The sequence below is a fragment of the Puma concolor genome, chromosome E2, assembly GCF_028749965.1.
Source record: "Puma concolor isolate L17-30 chromosome E2, mPumCon1.1.hap2, whole genome shotgun sequence".
Classification (NCBI taxonomy): domain Eukaryota; kingdom Metazoa; phylum Chordata; class Mammalia; order Carnivora; family Felidae; genus Puma; species Puma concolor.
The window spans coordinates 59,729,537-59,750,635 of record NC_141681.1 but is presented as its reverse complement, the minus strand read 5'-3'; the positions used below and the strand labels follow the sequence as shown (position 1 = coordinate 59,750,635).

The following is a 21,099-nucleotide window of genomic DNA, read 5'->3' as shown; positions in this document are numbered from 1 at the left end:
GCCGACGGTGACACACAGGCAAGGCACCTCTCCGAGTCACCAAATAGGGCTGCCGGCTGTCTGACACTCAGTGAGGTCACCTAGGTAGCATCTGAGCACAGAGCCTGCCACCTGTACAGCCCCAGCCGGCCTCTGGACCTCAGCAGGCCACCCCTGCCTGGAGGGCACTTTCTCTCCCTTGCCCGGCAGCCACTCTCAACTCTCCATTTTCTGTCCCCACCATCAGCCCTCCACCGCTTTTTTTAAAGTTTATTTATTTTGGTGGGGGCGGGGAGGGAGAGGGAGAGAGGGAGGGAGGGAGAGAGAGAGAGAGAGAGAGAGAACAAGCAGGGGAGGGGCAGAGAGAATCCCAAGCCGGCTCCACGCAGTCAGCGCAGAGCCCGATGCGGGGCTCAAACTCATGAATGGCGAGATCATGACCTGAGCTGAAATGGAGTCAGATGCTCAACCGACTGGGCCACCAAGGCGCCCCCATCCCTCAACCACTTTGGAGCATTGTTTATATTCCAGGCCACCAACCCTAAGGATGCCGGAGCTGGAGGCGGGGTCCGGCCTCGTGCACTATGGCTGTCTGGGTCAACAGCACAGCACACCCCCAGGCCTTGAACTCTGAACAGCGCCTCCACTGCTCCCTGAAGCCCCAGTGCCAGCCGCAGGGACCTGCAGCAGCTTCCCAGGTCAGAGGAGGTCCCGTTCCCGCCCCTCTGCCCAACTCGCATCCCTGCTCTCCTCACCACCTCCTTCCTCCTCCCCCTTTCTTCCCCCAGGGCCATCCCCTCCATCTCAGGCCACCTCTTGCCCTCTTCCCCTGCCTCTGAGCCCCTTGGCCGGTTCCTTCCTCCCCATCCGGGGACAGGCTCAGGCTTCCAGGCACTTCCCCATCAGAAACGCTCAGCTGCCCTTCACCCTTTGCTCCGGGAACCCAAGCCCTCAAGGAACCCGCTCTCCCTCTCCTCCCCATGGAAGCCACCGCGACCCAGCTCACTGTCCCTTGGTCCCCAGTGGGCACGGCTCCAGCCTCCTGTCTCTGGAGCCAGCCTCCTTCTCATCCTGAAGATCCTGCAGCCTGATGAATTCCGAAACGCCTCAAGTCCCAGTTGCACAGATTACCAGCCACGTGGCCCCCAATTCCCCAAGCCGTCTGCACCGTGGTCTTTTCATCCAAAGTCTGCTGGTAACCACACCTACACTTCATAGGGCTGCTGGGGAGGACCATGCTGTGAACCACAGGCTAGTTGTCGGGCCCAGGTCTCTCCGGGTGTGTGCGGGGGGTCTCTACCTGTGTAAGCAATCCGAGGAAGCGTGTTGGTTCATACTGGTGGCTGACACATCGCACGGTGGGAGGAGTGACTGATCGCCCTCCAGGATGGCCAACCCATCAACAGGGTCCCGGGGCTCCTGGAGACAACCGGCCAATGCCGTGTGCATGTAAAAGGGTCAGGAGAGGAGTGGGTCCAGGATTGGGGTGCCCAGCCTGGATGGCACTCTCGGCTCTGCTTCCGGCCCAGCCACCAGAGGCGAAGGAGAAGGCAGAGCATGAACCTTGAGCACGTGAGCTGTGATTATTTCCTGCTTCTTTCAGTTCCTTCTTCCCTTCATCTCCCGGCCAACTTCCCTACGCCCTCGCTCAGGCTGCGCGATGGGGTTCGAGCCCCTGCCTTGACCTGCGGACTCTCATTCTTCCCTCCCCAGCGCCTGTGCTGTCCTGTCGTGGTAGGAGCCATTGACTCAGTGGGGCGGTGGGGGGGGGGGGGAGTTCGGGGCAGAACCTGGCAGCAAGGTGGTCACTGTCCTCCGCAGGCTGTTTGTAAAGGGGGTGGGGTGGTCCTGGGAGCGCGGCCGTGAAGACGGACGCCAGGCCACACAAGCCGCGCGACTCCCTCCCCATCACCCTGCCGCCCCAGTCCAGCGCTTCTCAGTGGGGGCGGCGTTGGCCCCCAGGGGGACGTCTGGCAGCGTCTGGAGACATTTCTGTCACAACCAAGGGGGTGCTACTGGCATCGGGTGGGCGGAGGCTGGCGGGGCAACGCCTCATCCTACAACCCAGAACGAGCGGGCTCTGCGTGGGCCTCCGACCACTTGGGTTCCAGATACTCTGGGGAAGCGGACCAAGGCTCCAAGCCCTCTCCCCTGAGAAGAGTGCACATGCGCATGTGCAGTTACTACACTTTACAACAGGATCTCTGGAAGTGCTTGTAACCCCCCGCCCCGTGGTTGTCCGTCCATCCATCCCGGAGGAGATTCCGGCTCTGCTGTGCTGCTGGTCTAGATGCCACAGTGAGGCACCTGCACTGCAGTCTGCCCTCCGCGCCCTCCTCGCCTTCCTCCTTTCAAACCAACAGGCTCAGTGGGAGTCAGACAGGTGCTCTGTGAAAGAGAGGGATTCGAGGTAAACACGTCCCGCTCTGCCCTGCCCCCCCCCACCCCCAGCGGCCTCTCCCTGCCCCTCTCGCCCTCCCTTCAGCCCCTGGCTGCTTCTGCCCCTCAGGTGTGAGGCCTCAGCTCTAGAACAGCGCCAGCCCTCAGAAGCAGGACGCGCTCACCGGTGGGTAGCTGTCCCCATGTCTCAGGCACAGTGGCAGGGAGGAGGTGACCACGAAGGTGACGGCGGTGTTCCCTAAGGCCCCAGATCTGGAGCATCATCACCCTGGTCCCACAGAGCCGGGCCTACCGAGAAGACACGGACGAGGCTATGGGGGCAGCTGGGCCCCACGTGACCGTGATCAAGTCACCCTACTTGCCGGACCTGTTACCTCATCTGAAGGAGAGGGGAGTCCTCGCACTCTTCACCAGCACCCTTCCAGCGGGGATGGGGTTCTCGCCTCTGTCCTCCGCCATCCTCGGGGCCATCCTATCGACCCTTCGCCCCTCCAAAGCTCCACAAACATCCCCTCGACACATAAATCAAAATGAAAAGCTACAAAGGACGCTGCTTATAACAAGGTTTTAATAAAATAAAAAGTTCAAGTGCTTTCAATCCCCCAACATACCCCGTTCTGGTGTGGGGGAGGGGAGGGACCCCCACACCCCAGTAGCACCAGGGACAGCACCATGAGAAAGATGAGGTCGCGTCCGGCCTCCCTGAGACCCACGGGGTGGTGAGGACGTGTCCCAGACATCCCCCCACCTTGCCCCCCCACCTCAGACAGTCGCAGAGCTGAGCCCAAACCCACTCCCCTCCGCAGGGCAGTCTCTAGGGGGGGCCGCCCCCAGGTCAGTTCCACCGCCTCCTGAGGCCTGGGCTTCCGGGGAGACACCAAGGGGCGGCCCCCACCCCTTATGGCTTTGCTCCCTGGGCAGGAGGGGGGTAGGGAAGGGAACGGCTCCTGTAGTCCTGAGGTTGGAGTTGGGGATGCGGGTGGGGCAGCAGCGGCCAGGGCACCCAATGGGGCGGGGGCGGCTCAGGGGTCAGCAGTCACAAAGGGTCAGGGGTCAGATCCCTGGGTGTCTCCAAACCGACCCAGCCCCCAGCCCGGTAAGAACTGTGCTGGGGTCCAGGGCCAGCTCCCTCCCAGAGGTCCAAGAGCTCCTTCTAGAGGTCAGTGAGTCCCCGAGAACATGGGGCTGTGGGGGAGGGGGAACTAGGCAGGATCCCATCTTCTCCTGGCCTCGGGCCTCCCCTCCGGCCCATCACGGCCCGTCACCGTTGACATCCAGGTCAATGGAACCATGGCTGACCACCAGCCGCAGGCGCTTGGGTGGGGAGAAGGGGGCAAAGGCGAGGGCCTTCTTGGGGATGGGGGTGGGGCCTGGGGTCCCGGCAGGGGCAGGGGCGGGGGCAGCAGGTGGGGGCCGGGCCACCCGGCTCAGGTCCACGCGCACCACGTAAGGCAGCCCATAGCGCCGGGCCCAGTGCCAGTCCTGCTGAGGGGCCCAGTGGGCGCGGGGGGCCGGGCCCAGGGCCACCAGGGCCTCCGCCTGCAGGCAGCATCGGGGGCCACAGCCTCCCCACTGGTGCAAGGAGACGCGGGCAGCACGGAGAAGGGGGGGAGCTGGGGCCCTCCGGGGCTGGGGGCGTCGGCGTCTCCGGGGGCGCACCCGGGGCTGGGGCTGAGGCAGCCACTGGAGCCAGAGGGGCGAGGCGTCAGGGCGGGCGCCGCAGGGCAGGGGGCGTAGGGGCTGGCAGGCAGCTGTGGAGGGGGGAGGGGAGAGAAAGGGGTGGATGTGAGCAGGGCGACTGGCACGGGGCGGCGGGGGGGGGGGGGTATGGGGGGAGGGAGGGCGACGGAGAGACACGGTGGTCGGTGGTCGGGATGCACACAGGCTGGCAGGACAGGGTCCCTGCCCTGAGCTCACCACAGAACGGGTCCCGGAGCAGTGGGGACAGGTGGGCGCAGGCCCTGGGGCCCAGCCGGCCACCACCCTCCAGGCCCTGCTGCAGCCTCCGCTTGGTCTCCCGGAGCTCGTACTTGTCCAGCAGCCGCGGGGGCGCGGGTTCCCTGGGCCGCAGTCGGAAGGCCCCTTCGCCTCTCCTGCGGGCGGGCGGAAGGAGAGGAGGGAAGCGGGTCCTGAGGAGGCTCTTCGGGGGCACTGCAGTGTGCTCCTGCGGGGCCTCCCCACCTCCCTCCGTGTCCTCCCACCTCACCCCTCCTGGTCCCTCCCCACCTCACCCCTCCTGGGTCCCTCCCCCCTTCCCCTTGATGGGGGCCCTCCCACCTCACCCCTCTCAGGTGCCCTCCCACCTCACCTCTCTTGGGTGCCCTCCCCACCTCACCCCTCCTGGGTCCCTCCCCCCTTCCCCTTGATGGGGGCCCTCCCACCTCACCCCTCTCAGGTGCCCTCCCACCTCACCTCTCTTGGGTGCCCTCCCCACCTCACCCCTCCTGGGTCCCTCCCCCCTTCCCCTTGATGGGGGCCCTCCCACCTCACCCCTCTCAGGTGCCCTCCCACCTCACCTCTCTTGGGTGCCCTCCCCACCTCACCCTTCCTGGGTCCCTCCCCCCTTTCCCTTGGTGGGGGCCCTCCCACCTCACCCCTCTCAGGTGCCCTCCCCACCTCACCCTTGGTGGGGGCCCTCCCACCTCACCTCTCTTGGGTGCCCTCCCCACCTCACCCCTCCTGGGTCCCTCCCCACCTCACCCCTCACCTCTCACAGGTATAGCATTCACAGTGCTCATTCTTTTCACCAAAGAAGCCTTCGCCATAGAAGCAGGTTACCTCGTCCCCCGGCTCAATGTCCCGGAGTACCTTCACACAGGCTGCGTTCCCATCTGCGGGCACAAACTGGGGGCTGGGCTGCTCAGTGACCGGTCCTGGGGGCTGCCTGGCTCCACCCCACCCAGGACGAGTGTGATCCCAGGACGGGCAGGGGCCAGGGGCCAGGAGCCCCCAGGAGCTTCCAGGGTCTGCCCTCTTAACACGCTCCCCAACTTCCTGCCTGCGTGCTGGCCTCCACCCTCCCCGCAGGATGATGATCTAACCTGACCCTGGCAGTGTTGGCAGACAGCACCGCCTGCTCCCTCCTGCACCCTTCCTCCACCCCTCCCACAGGCCCCCACCCGCTCCCCACTCCCTGGCAGCCTGCACCTTGGCAGCGAGGTCCCAGCTCTGCCGGTCTCGCCGTCTCCCCCCCCCCCAGGTGCCTGTCCGCCCTGCGGCCCCAGCCCGGGATTGCTGCCCCCTGAGGCCACTCTTGCCTGTGCCTGTTCCTGCCTCGTGCTCCCCCTCTGGGAGGAGTGGACTCCCATCTCTCCCCCCACTCTAGCCTGACACACACCTGGGGGTGGCTCCGGCCACCTGCCCACTTCATCCCAGGCCAACTGGCCGGAGCCTCCATGCACAGGGCCTCGCGTCCTTGCCCTCTGTATCCCCCAGACTCCATCTGGAGCCAACCTCTCACTCAGTGACACACCGGGTCACACGCCAGCCTCCGGCCCCTCCCTGTCCTGACAAGCCTCCAGCTCTTGAGCTGCCAGGGCCATCTAAAAACCAAACCCCATTATTCACCCAGTGGGAGCACCCGTGGGGCAGACCTGAGCTCCTTTGTGGCACGCGAGGCCAGAGTCACCATGGCGACCATGCCTCCTGGCCCTCCACTGAGACGTGCCTGTCTGGGATGGCCTAGCACGCCTCAGTTTCTCCTCAACACCTTGGAAAGTCCTATTCCTCCTCAAGCGCCTGGCTCTAAACATCTGTGCGGCCTCCTGGTTCTGCACCGCTAGGTAAAAGACCGGTGCCTGGTGCCCGGGCCCTGAGGTGGCTGGCACCCGCCTCACCACAGAGCCTCTGTCACGAAGCCTTGCCCCGTTTCCTGTCCTACCCAGCACATTTTCCACCGTCAAATCCATGTAACGGGCCTACAGAGTCACAGAACACAAGAACCACGGGGGTGCACTTCACACCGGCCCCTCGCCACCATCCCCGGAGACACATTCTCCCCGTCTCCCACCCGAGAAGAGTAACTCAGGCTGGGGGCTGGGGGAGCCAGGACTCAAACCCAGTTCTAACTCCAGAGCCCTGGTCGCACCTTGGGGCTCCGACAGACAGCGCAATGAGGCCCACACCCAGCAGGATGCACACCCGAGGCCTTACGAGACTCCTCTGCTTTCAGGCACTCTGCGCTCCACCACAGAGAACACGCAGTGGCTCTCCCTGCAAAGCTGCTTCTCCATCCTGCTCCCTCTGCCTGGAAGTCCTGCCTCCCAGAGTCTCATCCTCTGGGGCTCGCTCTGGCCTTACCCCAGGCTTCTGGGGCTCAGCTCCCCTGTGTCCTGCTATGGCAGGTGCACAGCTGTGTCCAGTGGGCTCCAGGCGCGGGGGCACCTTCTGTCTCCCTGTCCACCACACTCCCCCCTCCAAGTGAACTCAGGTTCAGCGAGGGAAGAAGGCTGCCAGCAGGTGGCAACCTGAGATCCAGGGAGACTCGCCAGGGCCCCTTCCTCCCTGATCCCTGATCCCTGATCTCTGCAGATGCACACAAGGTTCCGGCCAAGGGCAGGAGGCAGCTGTACCAGGTGGGGAGACTCCGGGCAGTTTCTGGCTAGTCACTGACCCAAATGCCCCTCCCCGGAGCCCCCTTATTTCCCCCCAAGCCCACTCCTCAGTGGGGGTTCCCCAAGTCTCACCTTGCAGTTGGGTTTGCAGTCTGGAACATTGAGGGGAGGGCGGGGAGAGAAGAAGAGACTCAAGTGAGCAGGGAGGTGAGTGGGCACCACCAGCCCCGGCCCCGCCCTGTCCCGGGCCGGCCCCAGCCCCGGCCGCGGCCCCACCGTGGTTTATGAAGGCGGCGGGGCCCAGCCACAGCTGTGCGCTGCGCTTGCGGGTGGAGTACATGATGCTGAAGTCGTTCTCGCCGGCCCTCAGCAGCCCCTCGTCAGCCTCCCGCAGCTCCGCGATGCAGCCCACCAGCAGTTCTAGCTTCTCGTTCTTCTTCCTGCAGAAAGGCCGGGCCAGGCCAGGCCAGGCCGCCGTCTGAGCAGCGCCTCCCCACGCCCCAGCTGGGCCACCAGGGGGCCTCCTCCCTGTGCCACCTTGGTCCGCCTCCCAGATTTCTCAAGTCCACCCCCCCCCCCCCCACCGCCTCCACACCTGCCTGGGGGGTCTCCTGGCTCCGGGTCTTGGAACGGGATGGCCCAGTCCCACGTGGACCCAGGCGTCACTCAGGCTCTCCTCTCGTGACCAACTCCCCTTGGGCCCTGCACAGCAGTCCTTCTGCCTGGACTCCCGTGAACTCACCACAAGCTGCCACCCCCCACCCCCCATCCCCACACTTCACCAGACCCTCCAGTGGGTCTGTGCTTAGGCCTGGTTCCCAAGAACACTCAAAGTTCCCTGGTGGCTCCCAAAGCACCAAGCAACTGTGGTCAGCACCTGCGGGTTTACTCGGCTACCGCCTGCCTTCTCTCTGCACTGAGATCAGTGGGCAGGGTCCATCTTGCTCACTGGCCTGTCCCTTACCCGGCGGTGCTGGCTACGCAGCAGGGACCCCATCGGCACGAGGGCTGCCACAGTCCTGCGTACAAGGTCAGTGATTTCCTAGCAGCCCCCGGAAGCCTGGGGTCGCATGGGGGTTCTTACCCCCATCGGCTCTGCTGTGGGGGAAGAATGTCTCTGGGACTAGGCCTGGCCTCCTTCGTCTCAGCAGGAAACTGTCTCTTCCCACCCCTGAACAAAGACATCTTCCTGGCCTCAACGCCAGAGGTATCCCCCCTGATCTCCAGGGGTCTCCTCTCCCAGCAGCCTCTGGAGCCCGTGGCTGTGAGTTTGGCCCTCTTACCAAGCTCTGGTAGACACAATCTTGGCTCCATTTGTCTCCATAGAATAGCGTGTACAGGGCAGGATGGTAAAGCCGCTTTCAGGCAGGAAGGCTCGGAGGTAGCGATAGATCTGGGGGAGGTGACGGGGTGGGCGGGGTGAGGAGGTGGGGCAGCCTCGTCCTCAGCCCTCTCTCTCCTGGGTTCTAGTCCTGCTCTGCCACTGACCCGCTGTGTGGCCTTGGGGAACTCACTTCCCCTCTCGGGACCTCAGTTTCTTCATCTGTCAAATGAAGAGGTTGTACTCCATCTCAGAGGGCCCCCCAACTCTCCTAGGATTCTCTGAGCCTCATCTCAGATGGCCCCAACAGCTAGTAAGTTAGGGAGTCTGGTGGGGGGGTGGGCTTTGCAGAGGGACTGGGGTTCCAGAGGTCTGCCTGCCACAGCGAAGGATCCAGGACAGGCCGAGGTGACAGGGAGGACGTGTGGGCTGAGGGTGGGGGAAGGGAGGGGTGCCCTCACGTGGGTCTTGAGGGCAGCCTCCTGCCGCGGGCCCCGGCTCTGGAAGTAGTGGGCCATCCAGCCTCCCAGCGTCAGGGCCCGGTACGCAGCCTCCAGGTCCCGCTGCTTCAGGAAGGCCTCCAGCGCTGAGCGCAGGTGGTGCTGTCGCCGCAGGGGGGGCACGGGGCTGGGGGAGAGGGCATGCCTGGGTCCCAGGGCCTTGGCCTAATCCATCCGGGCCTTCCCGGGCCCTGCCCCCACCCCCACTTGGGGCTGCAGGGGCCGTGGAGGCAGGGGAGGGGTCCCGGAGCCCTAGGGCCACCCTGTCCCAGGCCGCTCACCTGACGTTCATCTTATGGGTGCGGAAGCCGAGGTAGGGGTCCAGGACAAGGCTGGTGGCAAGGTCGTCATTCTCACACAGCTCTCTGGCTGTCACTCTGTCAGGTCCCATGGTGCCCCGCGGACCATGCTGCCTCTGGCCAAGAGTCGGGGGCACAATGCAGGGGCAGGGGCGGCGCCCCGGGAAGGGCCGTTTGTGAGCTGCGCAGGATTTGGCAAGCGTTTCGGTCTCCAGTCTCATCTACAAATCGGGGAGGAAAGCAGTGCTGACTTCACAGGGCTCTCGGTGCAGACAGAATGCAACAAGTACTTGTGACAGTGGAGAAGCCCCCAAAGAAATATCAGTCACTGTCAGTCGGTATCACGCTCTGGAGCAGACACAAATCCCCCAGCCACACACGACCACCCTCTGTGCACACCCACACACTCACGCGCAGATCCCCTCATGCCCCCATACACCACACACACACACACACACACACACACACACACACACACACGCATGCACGCATGTCCCTACTGGCCCGGGGAAGGCTGATTAATTGGCAGTCAGGGATAACCCTAAAGGCTTAGCCCTGCGGAGGCGGGAGTCAGGGGGAACCCATCCCCACCTCCAGCCCTCACCAAGGAAAAATCCAAGACTTCCCACCCCACTGGGACAGACTGTTCCTCCACCCACCCTCACTCTTCCTGGCTTCAGCCTCCACCTCCCTCCCCCCCCTCCCCCCCCCCCACCATCCCCACTCCCCCAGCAGCCTTTGGGAATCATCAGGAAGCTCTCGGTGAAGCCCCAGGCAGCCTGGAGGGGGGTGAGGGGAGGGAGAGCGGAGGAAGGATCCCAGCACCTGCTCCCTCTCCAAGGATTCCGGGGGAGGGGGGGCTCCAAGGACAAAGCAGGGAAGGGGGGAGAGGAAAGGAATGACACGGAGAGGCAGAACAGGTCCATAAAAAGGGGAGAAAGAAGGGAATCAGCAAAAGGAAAGAAAACAAGACCCCTAACCCGGCCTACGGATGGCCTGCTGGGCATCCGCACCACAGTGTGTCAGGGAGAGTCCATGGGGGACCGCAAGGAAGGGGGAGCTGAAGGGAGATCAGGAGCTAGAGCTGCGGGAAAGGGGGTCTAGAAAAGACAGGAAGGCTGGGGATACATAAAGAGGGGGCGCTGCGAGAGGGCGCTGGGACAGGGCGGAAGCTGCAGGGAGGTATGTGGGTAAAGACAAAATGCAGATTGCACGGAGGGGAGCTGGGGCAAAGAAGGGCCGGGGGTGTCTGCTGGAGACACGGGGCGGCGGGAAGGCCTGGGGATCCAGGGATGACCCCAGGAAAGCCAGGGTGGAGACCTAGAGTCTAGGGCAGGTCCCGAGAAGGTGAAGGGGGGCCGAAGGGTCCAGAACGGGGCTTGGAGAAGCAGAGAAGGGGCAGGTAGGCATCCAGGGAGCAGCGAGCCTGGGTCCAGGGAGGGACCTGGGTAGGCAGTGAGGGGTCCAGAAGCAGGGGCTGAGGTCCGCGGTGGTGGTCCTGGGACAGGGGCCTGGGCACGCAGTGAGATCCAGGGAGGGGAGTGCAGAGCCCGCGGGCTACCCCAGGGGTCCGGTTAGGCCCGGGAGTGCAGGGAGGGGCCTGGGTGAGCAAGCACAGGGAAGGGGCTGGGCGCCGAGAGCAGCCGGGGGCCCGCCAAAGGGCCAGGAGACGTGGGCGCCTGGACACGAGGAGGGGCCGGGCAGGGCGGGGGACGGTCGGGGCTGGGGGCGACCGGGAGCCAAGGCGGCGCGGGGTGGGGGCCGAGAGGGGGCTCAGAGGTCGGGCCCCGCGCCACCCCTCACCCGCTTCTCCTCCTCCTCCTCCTCCTCCTGAGGCACCCGCGCCGCCGCCGCCACCACCTCCCACTGCCTGCTCCGGCTCTCGTCAGACACGGTCGCCGCGCCTCCCGTCTGCCCCGCTGGGTCCGCCCCTCCACGGCCAGAGGGAGCTCCCATTGGCCGAAGCCACCGCCACTCCTGAGGGGCTGTGGCGCTCGCGCCGCTCCCATTGGCGGAGTCCAACTCGGCCCCTCCCCGCCTGCCCCCACCATCGGCGCCCCCACGAAACCCTGCTCCGCCCGCGCCGCTGCCAAGCGCCGCCAACTGCAGCTAATGGCTCCCGTAGCTGTCCTTCCGCCGCTGCCATGGAGACCGGCCCCGCCCACGGCCCGGAGTCGGCGTCCCCATTGGCCGAAAGCGTCGTGGCTCCCGGCAAAACTCGGGTTTAGGTCAGGTTATTCAGGTCCAAGTGGGGAGGGGGCGGGCTCTGCCCGTGCATAGCCAGCGTGTGACTGGCTGGCCTTGGAATAGCTCGTTCTTCAATAGGCGAAGGCGCCCGCCCATCACCGTAGAGTCGAGCCTGGCCTATTCTTTCTCCCGCGAACCCTTCAGGGAACAGCGGGAAGAAAGCTGGGGCGGGCGCGCGGGTTCTTCCGTCGACCCCGCCCGGCCTGCGGTTGCCGAGGCAACAAAACTTTATTGACAGCCCGGCCGGGCTACACAGGGCGCCTCTCTGTCCCTCCCTGCGGGACAACCTTCCTGGCCCCGAATACCCCGTCCAGTTCCGTGAGCACCCACGAGAGCTCTGTGGGGGTGAACGGGTCGGAAAGGAGGAGCCTGACAAGTAGGGGCTTTGGAGAAGTCTCCCATGAGGCAACCCCCTCCCCCAGTTGGGATCACCCCCCTGGCTCCAATCCTGGAGGCATACATAATTAGCAATTTATCGTAATTACGCCCAGAATAACAAGCTCCGCACTTGGAGCAGGCGGGCTTTGTTCTTTTGCTCACTGCTGTGTATTTTGTGCGCTTAGAACAATGCCTGGCACGGAGTAGGTGCTTCAGTAGGTACTGAATGAATGAATGCAGGCATGACCGGCCAGTGAGGATGACGCTGACGGTTTCCGCGTCGCTATGTGATGTTGGGGAGGTGGCCTGCCCTCTCTGTTTATGCCCCAGTCCTGAGGCACCCCCCCCCCCAACACAGGCACACCCCTACCCCTAAGGATGGCCCAAGTTTCAGAGGAGAGAAACAGCAGGCACGCAGAAAGGACTCTAAAAACTCAGCTCTCCGGAAAAGTCCTATCAGTATGTCTGAATCTTAGAAGTACAGCTCTTCTTTTCGCGGGTGTCCACCCCAGAGAAACGCTGGCAAATGTGAACGAAAAGATAAGCTCCCAACAGTTGCGCTGGGGGGGAGGGGGTACTGGAAACGGCTTAAATGTCCATCCGATGAAGAATGGATAACGGGATCGTGGCATTTTCATTCAGGAGAACGCCATGCAGCAGTGGAAGGGAATGAACGCTCTGTAGCTCAGCCTGACAACCCCAACCCCTTCTGCTAGTTGCAGAAGTCTGTAGAGTCGAATGTAGGAAGTTTTAAAACCCATAAAACAGGGACTGTGTGTGGAGACGTGTTTTAAATGTATATAAACGTGCACGAGCATGAGAAAAGGATGGGAAAGCCCTATTGGTGACCCCTGCAGGTGGGGCCGATGGACTGCAATCAGGAAAGCTACAGGGGACATTGATATTTGCACTTTTTTTTTTTTTTTTTTTTTTAAGCCCAGAGGTGAAACCATGAGTGCACTCTATCACTATCTGTTCTTCTGTGTGTGAAAAATATTTCATAATACAAATAAAATTTTGACTCGCCAATTCCATTCCAGGGTTTTAGTCTAAGGAAATAACTGACAAGCATTAAGATATTTATATACAAATATGTTTGTTTCGCCTCGGTGTTGTTTAAAACGCAGAAAGAGGGGCACCTGGGTGGCTCAGTCGGTTAAGCGTCCGACTTCGGCTCAGGTCACGATCTCAAGGTGTGTGAGTTCGAGCCCTGCGTCGGGCTCTGTGCTGACAGCTCAGAGCCTGGAGCCTGCTTCCCAGTCTGTGTCTCCCCCTCTCTCTCTGCTCCTCCCCTGCTCCTGCTCTGTCTCTCTCTGTCTCAAAAATAAATAAAAACATTAAAAAAAAATTTTTAGATTAAAAAAATTAAACGCAGAAAGATAGGAAAAGCCTTACTGTTTAACAATAGAAGATTGGACCACTTATAGCATATCTGCCAGTGGAATAAGCAACGGTTACTGGGCTGTTGGCACATGGCAGTAACTTTGTAAATAGCCCTGCCAGGGAGGGGCTGTTACTACCCCCATTTTACAGATGAGCAAACTGAGGCTTACAGAGGGGCTTTAACTGGCCATCAGACACCAGGGCTTTATTTCTCAACCTCTGGGCTACATTGCCCAGATAGGATCCAGCTGGTTCTCAACGTTTAGAATGAATGAATGAAGCACAGATACATGCTACTACATAGATGGACCCTGAAAACAGGCTAGGGGCGCCTGGGTGGCTTAGTTGGTTAAGTGTCTGAGTTCGAGCCCCACGTCTGGCTCTGCGCTGTCTGCTTGGGATTCTCTCCCTCTCTCTGTGCCCCTCCTCTGCTCGTGCTCTCTCTCTCTCTCAAAGTAAATAAATAAACTTAAAAAAAAAAGAAAAAAGAAAACTCACTAGGTAAAAGGAGCCAGACACAAAAATTCACATATGGAAGAATTCCATTTCTAGGAAATATCCAGAAGAAGTAAATCCATAGACACAGAAAGCAGATTCATGATGACTTCCAGGGTCTGGGGAGGGGGGGAGAGAATGGGGGAGGGACTAATAATAGCGGTGGGTCTTCCTTTTCGGATGAAGAGGTTCTGGATCCAGAGAATGGTGCTGGTTGTGGAACACCGTGCATGTACAGAAAGCCATTGACTTGCACACTTCAAAATGGTGGAAATGGTAAATTTGATGTTAAGTGTATTTTACTACCGAAAGAGAGACAGAAACAGAGAAAGAGACAGAGAGGCAGAGACAGAGAGAGACAGAGAGAGGGAGAGAAATAATCATCTGGGGAATATTGTGAAAACGTACATTCGAAGTCTCAGCCTCCGGAAGGCCCGGTTGAGTATTTAGTCAAGGTGCCCAAATGCCCACTGCCCAAAGTGTGGCCTATGTACCAGCGTCATCAAGCAAGACCACGTGGGTGCTTGGTGGGAATGAAGAATCTCGGGCCACATCCCAGAACTCCTAAAGCAGAACCACCCAGACCAGTGACTGGAATGCTCTGGAATGTTTGAGAAGCATGCTTTAGAACACACCTTTGCAGGGGCACCTGGGTGGCTCAGTTGGTTAAACATCTGACTCTTGATTTTGGCTCAGGTCATGATCTCAGAGTGGTGAGTTCGAGCCCTGCATTGGGCTCTGTGCTGACAGTGCAGAGCCTGCTTGGGATTCTGTCTCTCCCTCCCTCTCTCTCTCTCTCTCCCTCTGCCCTCTCCCATGCTAGCATGCTATCTCTCTCTCTAAAAAACAAAAACAAAAACAGGAAAAAGCAGTAAATTCAGGAAGATCATATTTTGAGGGGCAAGGGATATCTATTTATATGTATATATAAAATAAATGACTGGGGTGAGAATGTGGAGAAAAGGCAACCCTTGTGCCCGTTGATGGGAATGTAAGTTGGTGCAGCCACTATCGAAAAGAATATGGTGGTTCCTTAAGAAATTAAAAATAGAGGGGCGTCTGGGTGGCTCAGTCGGTTGAATGTCCGACTTCAGCTCAGGTCATGATCTCGAAGTTCGTGGTTTGGGAGACCTGCGTCCGTCCGGCTCTGTGCTGACAGCTCAGAGCCTGGAGCCTGCTTCACATTCTGTGTCTCCCCTCTCTCTGCCTCTCTCCTGCTTGCTCTCTGTCTCTCTGTTCCTCAAAAAAATGAATAAACATTAAAAAATTAAAAAAAAATAGAAATAGAATTACCACGTTGTCCCTCAATCCCATTTCTGGATATATATCCAAAGACAATGGTCACTGTTGCAAAGAGATATCTGCACTCCCATGTTTACTGCAGCATTATTCACCACGGCCAAGACGTGGAAACCACCTAAGTGTCCGTCAAGGGATCAACGACAAAAGAAAATGTAGGGCATATATATATAATGGAATATTATTCAGCTGTGAGGAAGGAGGAAATCCTAACACGGACGACACTGGAAGGCATTATCCTGAATAAGATAACGTAGGCACGAGAAAACAAATACTGCACGATCTCATATGTATGTGGAATCTAAAAAAAGTTGGACTCCTAGAAGCAAGAGTGGAAGGGTGGTCACCGGAGGCAGTGGTGGGGGGGAGGGTGGAGAAAAGGGGAGAGGTTGGACAAAGTGCACATGAGCTGAATAGGTGACTCAAGTTCGCAATACCATATTGTGGTACTTGAAGCTTGCAAAGACAGTAGGTCATAGATCATTAGCCTTCTCACCACACGCACAAAGGGTAACTGTGAGGTGACGGACGTGTTAATTAGCTTGATTGTGGGGATCACTTCGCAGTGTGTTCGTATGTCAAATAATCATATTGTACACCTTGACTGTATACGCTTTTTGTTTGTTAATCACACTTCAATAAAGCTGGAGAAACGTAAATGATGGGGGGAAGCTGTCTCTCAGTTTTCAAGTATTACTTGTGTAAGAACAAAATGTATAAAATGATAGAATAAATATGAGTATTATATACTGTGTGTTACTTCATGAATACCTCTATCTACATATATACATATGTATATGTATATGCACACACACATCTATATCTTTCTAATATCCTCCTCCTCCTCCTCCTCAAAATTCTGCAATGAATTCACACCTTGGCAGTCAGCCTCCAAGGTGACCCCCGGGGACCCAATCTCCCCCACTGGAATTCACAGCCTTGAGCTCCTGCTTCCACGGTGAACAGGGCTGAGCTGGTGTAATGGAAAGGGTATTGTGTAAAAATGATGATGTGTCCAAGGCTAGGTCATCACAGACATTCTGGCTTCCATCCCCGCTATCTCTGAGATTGCTCCTTGGGGAGAACCCAGAGAGGATATCAAGGCCACCTTGTGGAGAAGACAATGTGGCAAGGAACTGAAGCCTTGTGTCAATAGCCAGGGAAGAACTGAGGCTTCCTGCCAACAGTTTGACGGTCATGTGAGTGAGCCAGCCTGGAAACGATCCTCTTATCTCCAGACAGTGCTCTGTCTACGTCTTGATTACAACCTGAAGAGCCAACCAGCTGAGCTGCTCCTGGATTCTGGACCCACAGAAACTGCGAGATGACAAATCCTTATCGCTGTTTTATGCCACTATAGTATATTGATACACACCTAGATTTAAATCCAACATTCTTTTTTTTTTAATTTTTTTTTTTTTTACATTTATTTATTTTTGAGAGACAGAGGGAGACAGAGCGTGAGCAGGGGAGGGGCAGAGAGAGGGAAAGAGGGAGACACAGAATCCGAAGCAGGCTGCAGGCTCTGAGCTGTCAGCACAGAGCCCGATGCGGGGCTGGAACCCACAAACCATGAGATCGTGACCGGAGCTGAAGTTGGATGCTCAACTGACTGAGCCACCCAGGCGCTGCTAAAATCCAACAGTCTCACAATGGCCCCCCATTATTCCTCTCATCTTCATTATCAACTATTCTCTGAATCGCTCACTCTGTTATAATCCCATTGGCCTCCTTGATGGAAGCAAGGCCTTTCCTTGCCGTCCTGTCTGCTAGGAGATCTACCCCCCACAACTGTCTGCAGGGCTCACTCTCTCGCCTGCTTCAGGTGTTTGCTCAAATGTCACCTCCTCGAGGTCACCGTCCCTAATGGTTCTGGCTGGAAGAGCCCAACTACCCCAGTCATTCCCTGACTCTGCTCTATTGCTTTATAGCCCCAGGACCAGCTACATAATAATTTTTGGGTCCCAGAGCAAAATGAAAATGCAGAGCCCTTGTTCAAAAATTGCTAAGTGTTTCAGGACAGTCACAATGAAGCACTCAACCCACGTGAGGCCCTGAGCCACTATACAACTCACACGCCTACAAAACGAGCATTGCCTAGCACCTAGCCCTGCCTGACATTATACATCTCTTTGTTTATTTGTTCGTTGTCTTTCTTCCCAGCTAGAACATGAGCTCTAGGAGGGCAGGGACCCTTGTTTTGTTCACAGCTGAGTTTCCAACGTCAAGGGCATTGCCTGGCACATCACTGGCATTCGATACAGATTTAACGAATAAACAAATAAAAACAATGAAAGAAGCCTGTCCCTGAAGGAGAGAGAGTACCTCAGAAGAGGACCCATGGAATGGGAGAACATTTTTCCAAATCATATATCTGATAAAAGGTTTGTAACCTAGAATATATATAGAATATTTGGCACGCCTGTCTGGCTCAGTTGGTGCAGCATATGACTCTTAATCTCCGGGTCGCGAGTTCAAGCTCCACGTTGGGCGTGGAGCCTACTGAAAAAAAAAAAAAAAAAAAAAAAAAAGAAAGAAAGAAAGAAAAAGAAAAAAATAATACTTAGAACTCAGGGTGCCTGGCTGACTCAGTCAGTGAAGCATGGAACTCTTGATCTTGGGGTTGTGAGTTCGAGCCCCATGTGGGTGTAGAGATTACTTACAAGCAAAAACTTAAAAAAAAAAAAAGAAGGAAACAAGAAAAACTTGTACATGGATGTTTATTATAGCATTATCCATAATAGCCAAAAGGTAGAACTAACTAGATAATATCTAGAACCAACTTGACAATATCTATCAACTCATAAATGAATAAACAAAATGTGAAAGGAAATTCTGACACACTTTACAACATGCATGAACCTTGAAAACAGTTTCCTAAATGAAATAAGCCAGACACGGGGCGCCTGGGTGGCTTGGTCGGTTAAGCGTCCGACTTCGGCTCAGGTCATGATCTCACGGTCCGTGAGTTCGAGCCCCGCGTCGGGCTCTGTGCTGACGGCTCGGAGCCTGGAGCCTGTTTCAGATTCTGTGTCTCCCTCTCTCTCTGCCCCTCCCCTGTTCATGCTCTGTCTCTCTCTGTCTCAAAAATAAATAAACGTTAAAAAAAGCTTTAAAAAAAAAAAAAAAAAGAAAGAAGCCAGATACACACACACACACAAACAAATATTATATGATTCCACTAATATGAGGTATCTGAAATAGTCAAAGCTGTAGAAACAGGAAGTAGAATTTTGGCTGCCAGGGGCTAAGGGAGGGGAAGTGGGGAGTTACTGGTTAATGGGTATAAAGTTTCTGTTTGAGATGATGAAAAAATCCTGGAGACAGATGGTTGTGATGGTTGCACAACACTGTGAATATACTTAATACCCCTGAATTGCACACTTAAAATTGTAAAAGGGCAAAATTTATGTTAGGTATATTTAACCACAATAAAAAATCTAGAGAAAACCCATGTTTAATGGTGAAACGTCGAAAGCTCTTTATTTGAAGTCGAGAACAAGACAGGGATGTCCCCTTACCACTGCATTCTGTGCTGTTCTGAGTAAGGCAAGTAAAAGAAAAAAAAAGTGTAAGAATTGAAGAGAAAGAAATAAAACTGCCATTAATCACAGATATGATTATGTACCTAGAAGATCCAAAAGAAGCTCCTGATAAAATGTCAGAATTAATGACGGAATCTAGAAAGGTTGCTGGATACAAAACCAATATACAAATATCAACTGTACATTTTTTTACCTGTGGGTTGGAGGTGCCCAAGACCACCCAAAGTTTAGAAATTCACTAGGACTCATAGAGCTCAGCACAGAGTTGTATTCATGGCTAAACTTTATTACAACAATGTAGGATCATGAGGGGGAAAAGTCACAGGCCGAGACTGGAGGAAATCACATGCAGGTTTCCTCATTCTCTCTTCCTCTCATGAGGATCATACAGAACTCACTCTTTCCCCAAACAAAAGTGCAGCACAATGTGCATGCTGTTTTTGCCCAAGGAAGCCCATCAGAGACTCAGCACCCAAGGTTTTGTTAACGACTGATCATGTACGCACCTTCTGCCTAGCACATACCAAAATTCCAGACTCCCAGAAAGAAAGCGGGAATTCAGCATTAACCACATGGTTTGCACAAGCCAGGCACAGTGAGCCACTCAGAATATTTCAGCAATCAAGTCCCCAGACACCAGCCCAAGGCAAACTTGCAAGCAGGATAGCTGATTTGGATGGATCCTCTTTGTTAACCATTTTCTGTACAACTAACAAAATTTTAAAATAAAAATTTAAGTAAATATGACTCACAATATTTGTAAATATCCAGCAAGGGGAAATAAATCTAACAAAATATGTGCAAAACCTCTTCCAGAAAACCTGTAAAACCTTATTTAGAGACCTGAAAGAAAATCTAAAACAGGGAGATATATACCATGTTCATGGACTGGGAATGAGTGGGATGGAAGATTTACGGAGAATGAAGAATGTTTGGGTGGGGCACCTGTGTGGCTCAGTCAGTTGAGTGTCTAACTCTTGATTCCAACTCAGGTCATGACCTCACGGATCATGAGATCAAGCCTCACGTTGGGCTCTGCACTGACAGCAAGGAGCCTGGTTGGGATTCTCCTCTCCCTCTCTTTCTACTGCTGTCCACCCTCAAAATAAATAAATAGGGGCACCTGGGTGGCTCAGTCAGTTGAGTGTCCAACTTCGGCTCAGGTCATGATCACACGGTCTGTGGGTTTGAGCCCTGTATTGGGTTCTGCGCTGACAGCTCAGAGCCTGGAGCCTGCTTCAGATTCTGTGTCTCCCTCTCTCTCTGCCCCTCCCCCACTTATGCTCTGTCTCTGTTCTCCGTCTCTCACTCAAAAATAAGTAAACATTGGGACGCCTGGGTGGCTCAGTTGGTTAAGCGACCGACTTCGGCTCAGGTCATGATCCTGCAGTTTGTGAGTTCCAGCCCCGTGTTGGGCTCTGTGCTGACAGAGCCTGGAGCCTAATTCAGTTTCTACGTCTCCCCGTCTCTCTACCCCTCCCCTGCTCACACTCTGTGTCTCTCTGTCTCTCAATAATAAACGTTAAAAAAATGTTTTTTAAATAAGGAAACATTTAAAACATTAAATAAATAAGTAAACTTAAGAAAAATGTTTGGATGTTTGGGTCATTCTTTTTCCACCTTCCTTTCCTCTCCCAATGTGGAGGTGGTGGCGGTGGGAACAAAGAGGTGGGCAGAAGTGACAGTCAGCTCAACAGATCTGCATATTTGCTCAATAGCACCAATCTCAACCATGTCAGTGATTGTAACTATCTCCTTATAGCTTTGTTTCCTACAGAGATAAAAACCTCTGGATGAATGGATGCATGGGTGGGTGGATGGATGGGGAGAGAGAGAGAGAGGGAGAGAGGCTGAGAGAGAGAGGTGTGTGTGCAGGCAGGGGGTTGAATTGATGATGTGGTAAAACAGTGACGCCCCCAAAGACATCTGCAGTTCCCAGAACGTGGGTATTACTTTTTATGGTAAGAGATAGGGTTAAGGTAAGGGTTTTGAAAGGAGGACCTTATCCTGGATTATCCTAGGTTTGTGGGAATATTTTACAGCAGCCACAGAAAGCTCCTATAGACAGCTGATTAAGTGGATTGGATCAGTGGGAAAGTGGGTGGTTAAACTGATGGATGGATTGTAGAATAAACGGGAAGAGGGAATTGACAGAATGGTTCAAAGAATGAAAGAACATATAGTTGGGGGGTTATGCCTGGGTGGCTCAGTCGGTTAAGCGTCTGACTGTTGGTTGCGGCTCAGGTCATGATCTCACAGTTCATGGGTTTGAAGCTTGGGCTCACAGAACCTCGGGCTCTGTGGTGATGGTGTGGAGCCTGCTTGGGGTTCTCTCTCCCTCTCTCTCTGACCCTCCCCCTCCCCCCTCAACATAAATAAATAAACTTTGAAAAGAAAAAAAAAGAACACCGAGTTGGATGAATGGAGAGCTGAATGGATGGATGGAGCTTGGAGAGCTGGAAGAATATCTAAACAAATGATATTTGGACAGATAGGCAGGTGGGTGGGTGGGAGGGCAAATACCTAGTTGGATAAATGCATAAAGGCAAGAACGTATGCACAGATGAACAGACGGGGCAGGTGGAAGTTTGGACGGGTGTCTGAGGAGGGAGCCTGGCATGTGGGAAAGAACAACATTTTAGAGTCAGACAGACCTATGGTCTGGCCCCAGCTCCTTCAGTCTGTTGCTCAGCGACATCG

The 21,099-nt window shown here is 56.1% G+C and overlaps 2 protein-coding genes across 3 annotated transcripts; one reads left to right on the top strand and one right to left on the bottom strand.

The window, feature by feature from the left end:
• Positions 1-563: 563 nt before the first annotated feature.
• Positions 564-2,977, top strand: LOC147573850 (uncharacterized). The gene is made up of 5 exons (XM_086688679.1): positions 564-677; positions 1,003-1,139; positions 1,814-2,389; positions 2,489-2,545; positions 2,623-2,977. The coding sequence occupies exons 1-5, from the start codon at positions 564-566 to the stop codon at positions 2,948-2,950; spliced, it is 1,212 nt and encodes a 403-aa protein (XP_086544805.1). The 3' UTR covers positions 2,951-2,977.
• Positions 2,930-10,992, bottom strand: KMT5C (lysine methyltransferase 5C). Of its 2 annotated transcripts, none has more exons than XM_086690712.1 (9): positions 10,856-10,992; positions 9,035-9,273; positions 8,715-8,880; positions 8,216-8,325; positions 7,209-7,372; positions 7,065-7,084; positions 5,087-5,223; positions 4,297-4,472; positions 2,930-4,130 (listed from the first exon to the last, which is right to left on the bottom strand). In XM_086690712.1, exons 2-9 carry the CDS (start codon positions 9,271-9,273, stop codon positions 3,631-3,633), a joined length of 1,512 nt encoding a protein of 503 aa, XP_086546838.1. In that variant the 5' UTR covers positions 10,856-10,992; the 3' UTR covers positions 2,930-3,630. The 2 variants fall into 2 exon arrangements, with proteins under 2 accessions (XP_086546838.1, XP_086546839.1); XM_086690713.1 differs by lacking the exon at positions 10,856-10,992 and adding an exon at positions 10,373-10,769.
• Positions 10,993-21,099: the final 10,107 nt, after the last annotated feature.